An 8,413-nucleotide genomic window follows, 5' to 3' on the forward strand; every position below is an offset into this window, starting at 1 on the left:
CTAATGATTTGCCCAGTTACAGTTTATATTCCCAAACTGAGTCAAATTAAATGGGTATGCACATGTTACAAATTTTAAAATTGTAAATCTACACTGCAGCGTAGGCCCCTCAAGGCTCCAGGTCACATATAAATAGGATGTTTGAGTAGAGCTCTCCCATAATTCAGAGGGAGCTTCTTTTTTTAAATCACAAAAAAATAGTTGGCCAGCTATTGCAGCGTTTCCTTGACTAGTTTCAAGATAATTTCTCTTCCCTTTGATGGAGACAGCCATCTACCTTTCCCCAGCCTTCTCCTCTTTTAAGCCTCTATAGCATCTGGGAGTTAACGAAGGAGAGATTTTGTGTTTGTGCTCTCACTGAACAGTCTGTCACTATTCAGAAGCAGCAGAAAATATGTATATACAACATGATACATAAAAAGAGGCTGTCCTACAGTTGGCATGAGGAAGATGTGTGAAGAACCACAAACAAAGCTGTGTTACTCCTGTGAACACTATAATTTACATGAATCCTTGCAGAATCAAGCTATAAGCAATGCTCTCACTCGACATGAACTGGGAGCAGAGGTTCTAAACTGAAACAAAGCCCGTACTGACATTTGGCCCTTAATTGCGCAGCCTTTACCCATGTAGCATTTTAGATAGATAGATACTCCTTGCTCTGAGTTTTCTACAAGAACTAAAATAGCTAACTAGAATTTCTAGAATGTAAAAATCCAATCTTAAGCATCCTTTTTAAAAAAAAACTCCAACATATCACAGTCTGGTATATAATCAGTATTCAGTAAACAAATGAAAGCTGAACATTGCTCAACTCTCTCTGCTACCATATATCCACTTAGTGTTATCTCTCTTTTAATTGCACCAAAAGTAATGTCTCCTTTGTGGTCATGACTGGCCTTATCTTCAAAGAAGCCCCAAACGTGTTAGAAGATACACATTTATAAATTGCTTCCCAGTAGGACCATCATGCTTTATAAATTATGGAACCCGTCTCCTTTTTCCAGCTCCCTACAGGTCACCACTGTCACCTAATAGTCATTCTGCCCATTTCCCTCTACATTTCCTCCCCCCAAAGTACAGAAACTTGAGCATTTGTTTGACCCTCCTGTCCTGAAGGCATTGCTGTTAGTTTCTGCAATGCTCTGTCTCCCAGAATGCAAGAGGAGGTCAGATCAGACACTAGAGGAGCTGAAAAGGGCACATTTGGGACCAGTCCTAGAGACCAGTGCATAATCAACATCTGCTTATCTGAGATCTTGGTCCTTCTCTTACCCTTCCAGTGACCCATTAGTGTTGCTGCACATATTTCTTGGGTATTTAACACATAATTAGATGTAGGGTAGATGGATTTAAGCCTAAAGAAACAGAGTTTAATATTGGCCTGGCAGAACCAGCATCTGCCCATCACTATATCATAAAATCACTGCAGCCTTTGCAGACTGACAGCAATGTTAGCCTGGAAGAAAATCATGGGGTTTTCTCTCTTATTAATTTTTTTTTTGTAGTGTTTGATTTATTGGTTGATTTCTCATATAGTTCCTTTCCTAGCAGTCCTAAACTCAGAGACTGGAACAAGTTCATGTTCTGACACATTTGTACATCATATTACCATTTTTTTCATATGCATTATCTTATTTTAACTTGAATGACCTTAATTTAACTTATTTGTATTGTACATTCAATATGTTGAAAGACATGATTTGTTTCATTTTATAGAAAAAGTCAGAATGATACCTGGCAGAGCTTGTACATACAAAAAATTATGGAGCATTTTTAAACTTAACATTCCAGAAAAGTTATTTGACCTCTCTAAGCCTCAGTTGCTTGTTTTATAAAAGAGATATAACAATAACACCATCTGCATAAGGTTGTTTGCAGATTAAAGAAGTTAATATGTGAAGGTTAATTAGAATAATGTCTTATACATAGAATTATATATTACTATTTTGTAGGAGTAATTCTATTATTAATATTATTATTTTCAAAGGAATTATCCTAGAGAATTACCATTGCTTTGACTTTACAAACAGAATTTTTTTTTTTTTTAAAGCTTCCAGCATTTTAATTTTAGGATTTACAAGCTTTCAATGGGACCTCCATCATGGTAGTAAACTACACATAAAGCTATTATATAACATTGTTTTTTAAAAAAGCAAATTGGCAGGCGATGGCTATGTACTTAATGTATTTTTGGTTTAGGAAGACGGGAAAATCGATTAGAGGGCAAACAATCTCCAGAATTCAAATTGCCATTCAAATTCTGCATGGTTTCTCTTCTTCTTGTTAATGGTCTTGGGATGCCTGTCTTGGCCTGGAAGTTTTGAGGCTCTGGGTAGGGGCTGCTTATTTGTTTTTGTTTGAAAGAGCCAGAAGGGGGACGGGGCTTAGACACTTTCAGATTTGGATTATTTGCAAGATTTGTTTGACTAGATGTTGGCTGAAGTTTTGCTGAAGTACATGGTGTGATTATTCATGACTTCTTACAAGTGGGAGTCCTACTTGGAGACGATTCTGAAACTGAAGGAGGTATCAAAGAATTCGAGATGGAAAGCTTAAAAAGCTGCAAGGACTTGGGTTGAGACGTTTGGTCCTCCAGTGAAGACTGACTTCTTCCAACTCTCTTAGCCTGGTCTACTGTACTTGACTGGGGAAGTGTCTGAAGAGAAGTAGGTACAAATTGCAGGTCACTAATTTGATTATTTGCCAAATGATAAGGTTCTTGAGCATTCATGGTCATGTTCAAGTCTGCTTTAGAAGGTGTACTTTTAGCCACATCCTTAGTGAAATGTAGGCTTGATGAAAAAGGCCAGTCTTCCAGACCACAGTTGCTTTCTTGCTGCAAGCCATGTGTAAAGCGTTCATTCAGATGTGCAACACTCTAATGTCTGTCCCGGATTGTGCATTCACTGTGGGCCTTGATATGTTGCGGCTTTATTAGTTTTCCCTGGGTGTGGTCTGTGGGTCTGGGAAGGCTGCTGGAAGGCTGTAGTACTTGAGGAGGAATTCTTCTCCAAGGTGTTTGGGTGTATTTATCAGCATATGTGCTTTTTCCTTCTTTAGATTTTTGGTGGCAGTTATACCGAGTTGCAAGCTGATTTTCTAATAGTTGGATTTTTTCATCTTTTTTCTTTATTTCCTCTTTAAGTTCTTTTATTTCATTTAATAAATATTCACTCATATATTTGATCACCATCTTCTGGCTCTGGACTGGATGGCAATGATAGTTGAATATCATGCAATGAACCACTTTCATCATGCTGATGCAGCAGACGTTTCAGTTTGAGTAACTGTGTTTTTACAGCAGTGCAATCCTGGACCATGTGACGAAGGGTCATTTCATCCAGTATCACTGTATTTTCAGGTACATCTACAAACATCTTCTGAGCCTGGTAAAAGGGGGTCCCTCCATAGCTTTCAAAATGACCCAAAGGAGATTCTCTATAGGGAGAGCCTCTGCTCAAGTCACTTTTTCCAGGGTGATGATAGTGGTCAGGATGGCTGAGGTGGTAATGTTCCTGTCCACTCCACCTCTGTGGTGGCCTTTTCCAAAATCCTTCCTGAGACTGCCGAACATTTCTTTCTGATCGGTCAAAGCGGTTCATATTTTCACACTCCACATTTTCAAGAGGTGCATCCTCGGTCAGATCCACGTCAAGCATAAGGTCATCATCCTCATGGTCACATGATTCAAGGTTATTCAAAAGATCTATGCTGTTCATTTCAGAGGACTCATAGCTTCCAACTGGGTGCACATTTCCAATGGGCTCCAAGCCCTCTTCATACCACATATATGTTCCGTCAGAGCTATCAGATGGAGAAAGTTCAAATGAAGAACCAGCTCTGTAATCTGTATCTGGTGAAATCAAGTTATTCCCAGAAGTATGTTTGGTACATTTACTCCTGGAAGAGACATTTATATCTATCCACTCATCAGTTTTACTGAAGGATTTTTCATTTTCCTTGGAAGAATCAAATATATCCTTTGGTGACACATTTTCATGTTTTTCTTCTTTGAGAGAAATTTCCTCTGGAGTTATTCTAGTTCTGTTGGAGTCATCTATATCTATAAAATCATCACTAAAGTCTTCACTTAAATCATTCTTCTCAGAAGATGACAAAGAAGACAAGGAAATGTCATCCACATCATCACTCATGTATCTAATTTTAGTATTACACTTGATGGTCTGGTTATTTTCTGTTCTGTAACTATCATTCTCAGTTAGCTCTTGGTCCTTATCAGCAGCTCTGTCCTTAGCCAAAAGTGCAGCATCTTCCTCCACACACGTGTCAGTAGGTAAATTTTTATTACCATCAGCTGTGACAGTCCCAGAAAATGGAGGTCGGCTCAACTTCAGTAGAGAAGGACGAACCATCCTATAACCCAAAGTGGAAGTTACACCTGGACCATTTGGTAAAGCCAACTTCTTTCCACCAGCAGCATAAGGCCTATTAAATTCATACCCTAAATGTTCATTCCCACTGAGTACTTCTGACTGCTGAGAATTTCTTGTTAGCATACTTGACCTCAGGGGCACTCTAATGAGCAGCTGTTGGTTCTGATAAGGCTTTGTAAGATCTGTAGCTCGACTGAAGGAATGTGATCTGATTATAGATGAAGGTGGAAGGAATAAATTCGGAATGGAATGAAAAAAACTCATTTTTTCACAAGTAAGAGATTTAATATTGTCTAGGGATGTGCTAAGCTTTCTCCAGAACTGCTTCTGGTAGCACAAGAGTTTGTTCTAGGCCTTTGCATGCCAGCTGATCAGTTTCCATAAAATCCATTCGACTGTGATTTTGGAGCACTGGCTGAAGAATATGAAGTCCTTGCTAATAATGTGCCTTTGGTGAATTTACCCAGGTTAGATGGCCCAGACAAAGACTTTTGTTTCAACTCCTCTGTAGATGACACGAATATAGTGGATGGCTTTGCTAACTTTGATGTAAGTAAGGAAATACTTTTCAAACCTCCCTTCATCCCATTTTTATCAACCGTTCCTTGAGTAGGTGCATGTTTTTCAGAATCAATTACTTTATCATGTGAACTTTGAGTATCATTAGGCTCTTCAGCACCTTGTGCACTAAGCTGGTATTTAGTTGCCATTCTTCAATTAAATGAATAGGATGATGGACAACTGGAGCCATTATTTTTGATGTAACTTTTGACATTGCTACTCTTGGAAGTTCCCAGTAAATTAACAGGTGTCCCATTTGACATTGGCTTCAGTGCACTTCTTACAGATTTTGTTCCATACTTTGGCAACTTGGAACCCAAAAATGTCTTGATTTGTGTTTTTTCTTCCATGAGCTATAAGGTGCATTTGTTCTTAAAATTTGACAGAATCGTGTGGAGATCGCGTTGCCTCTTCCGCTGCGGCCCTGGTGCGGGTCGTCCAGTGACTTACGGGCCCAAGGACGGCAGGTGAGGCGAGGGACCGCTGGTCACATCCCCGCCGGCACCGCCGCCCGACCGGCAACTGCCAGCACCGCGCCAGCGGCCTGAGGGAGTGCAAACAGGATTTTATGGTGATCTCCATACTAAGCGTTTTATCATGGATTTTGATTTTAAACCCACATTAAAACAAGAATAGAAAGGGTATTTCTTTGCGCTTTTGCTCTCTGAGAGGGGCCATTTTTAAAAGACCTTCCCTGCAGGCAAGTGAATAAAATCTAAAATTCCCATCTGTCTCCATCACCCAACCAGGCTAGCTATTACTGAGTGGTAGACTTTCAACATTTTTGTCATAGAATTCTCAGGTATGACTCAATATATTTTAAGATTTATCAGAGTCATTTAATTTTTGTGATTACCTAGGGTCAAGTGTGTCCTAGTGACAGGAAGAATGCATACCAATTTCATATCCTCTCTTTCTACAATTTAACACATAATTACTAGTGAAAGAATATGATGTAGAATGTAGGTCAAAGGACAGCACTCTGCTGCAAGAGAACATTCAAATTTTAGTTTTATGTTTTTAATGCCAGATGATTGCATCTGCATTAATAGATTACGTTTGGGTCAAAAGATTGCTTTTTTCAGGCTTCAATATGACACTGTAGTCTTCAAAACTTGATACCGTGTCTTCAGTAGGAAAAAAATCCCAAGACCTCATCTTAGCTTACCTTTAACTCTACCCACTAAACTCTTGTAACAGGAGGACAGAGCTGATTTTCAGCCAACCTGTGAAGCGGGAAAAGTATGTCTCCAGTGACCTGTATGTGCTATTTCAGCTGTTTGTAAAAACTTTTCATTTACCTTTACACATTTGCAACTCTGGCTACTCCGGTCCTCAGCCCAAAGCCAAGAATTCCAGGCACTGTTGTGTAAAGCCTCCCAGGGACTTAAGAATCCTCCCTGAGGGTTGCAGGCCAGGCCACACATGCGCACTTGCCCAGAGCCTCCCTGTGTGGACTCAGCCCTGCCTTACCAGGCTAGCTGCTGACTCCACGCCCAGGCCTCTCCTGCTCGTTGACAATGCTATTCATACCCCACCACCCCTGATGGTGATGGACACTATCTCTTAAGTCGTCAAGCTTTTGGGCTCGTCCAGCACTTTCAGTCTTCTTGAACACGTTTACAGTGGCTCGCCTCATGCACTGCCCATATCTGATACACAGGCAAAGCTCAGGCAGCTTTCGTCCAGACAAATTCTGGAAGTGCAGACTGCTCAGTTCTTTAAACTCTCTTCAGAATGCTAACAGAGTAGTTACATGGCCTCTTATCCTTTAGATATGTTATATGTGAGTCAGACACTAGTTCCAGGGGACACATAAAACATTTCACGTGGTGGACAAGGGACCTCATCACTCTTCCATGGACAGGACACTTGGGAAAGGAGACCATTCAAAGCATATTGGCAGTGCTTTCTAAAAATCCTTTTCTAACATCCAACCTGACATTTGGGAATCCATAAGATGTGGATGAGGTATTGATTCACAAACTGAATTGGCCACCTCCGGGGCAACACTTGCCCGGAGGCCTCACCTAACATTGCAATGTGTAGGGGGCTTCAACAAAACTGAGAATAAAATAGTTCCATTTCAAAATAATATTACCAACGTGAAATATTACAGAAGAACCAGTAAGAAGAGATTTCATTTTTGCTAGATGAAACTCAAAAGCTTCACTGGCCAAATTGTCAGTATTGTTTAGAAGATCTCACAATAATAGGGACTCCATTAACCTTTAGGAATAAATGCATTTATTTTAAATGAAGAGGCTTCAGAGAGGGTAGTCATTAATACAATATAAAATAAATAACTCTAGGTTTTTCAAATATCAGTTGGGAGCATTATTTTAAAAGGAAACTTTCTAAACTTTGCCCCAATTTCTCCACATTCCTACCCCCATAATAAGGCAAGTACATGATCTATTTACTAACAAAAGGGTCTCAAAACCATGAACTTCTTTACTTTTTTACTTTTTGATTATCATTTCCCTATACTGCAACTTGTCCTAAGGTATAAATACAAAATAAGCATACATATGGTCAATGGACCAAAGTGGAGAGAAAGCAACAAAAGGGGAGAAGATAACAAAATCCTTGCACCTCCAAAACACTTCACCAGCTTCTAAGCAGCAGTCTGCTCTTCTGAACAGTTGTTTTCTTCTTCTGGCCACACAGAACTTCTTCACCATGGAGGAAATACTGGTTGTTCTCCATTTATGTGAGCATTTCCCACTACCGATTAGGTGCTACATTTAAAACCTTTGTATTTTTTTCAAGAAGGTTCTTTTTTTTTTCCTACAAAGGCTCACTCTTCCTTCCTTTCTTCTTTTGCTCCTCCTTTCCTTCCTTCCTTCCTTCCTTCCTCCCTCCCTTCCTCCCTTCTTCCCTTCATCCTTTTTAAATAGAACTCACTCTCCTTTCATGGCTCCATAACCCTCTGTCCTTTCTGTTCACCTGCTGCTTTCAGGTAGCTTACGAAATTAGCCCTCCACATAATCCCGATGACCCACCGTCACCCTTTCCCTGCCTTTCTTCTCTGGTGTAGAACATTGGAAAGTACTAAAGACTCATCAAGAACTTCTCTCAGCTATGACAAACTAAACCCTGCTATTTATTTAAAAAGGAAAGAAAGGAAAACTTCACTTCTCTTTATTTCTGTTAGCATCTGGCAAGTCTATTATTTTATATTGTCTGACAAATTTTATACCTCATCCTCTTATGCATTGCATTAGAAAAATAATTTTATACAGGGCACCATCTGCAGAAAGCATAAAAATGTTCAAGACATCCTTGAGCTGGTAAATAGTCTGTGGTGAAGATGTCTAATAACATTAATCTTCAATAGCTCAGGCTGTCATTAATTCTAGAATGGCCATCTTGGCCTATCTAAAATTGAATTTTATTAATCTCTCATCAAGTTTAGGTCAGTTTTACTTATATGCACAAAATCCAGTACTTCA

General features: G+C 39.5%; 1 protein-coding gene across 1 annotated transcript; it reads right to left on the bottom strand.

Moving 5' to 3' along the window:
• Nucleotides 1-2,138: 2,138 nt before the first annotated feature.
• LOC118936200 (serine-rich coiled-coil domain-containing protein 2-like) lies at nt 2,139-5,508 on the bottom strand. The gene is given in 3 exon segments (XM_036933122.2): nt 2,139-3,179; nt 3,181-4,699; nt 4,702-5,508. Coding segments are annotated over 3 exon segments (3,123 nt in total). The 5' UTR covers nt 5,309-5,508; the 3' UTR covers nt 2,139-2,182.
• Between the last annotated feature and the right edge of the window lie 2,905 nt (nt 5,509-8,413).

This window comes from Manis pentadactyla, chromosome 1, assembly GCF_030020395.1.
Source record: "Manis pentadactyla isolate mManPen7 chromosome 1, mManPen7.hap1, whole genome shotgun sequence".
NCBI classification, from domain to species: Eukaryota; Metazoa; Chordata; class Mammalia; order Pholidota; family Manidae; genus Manis; species Manis pentadactyla.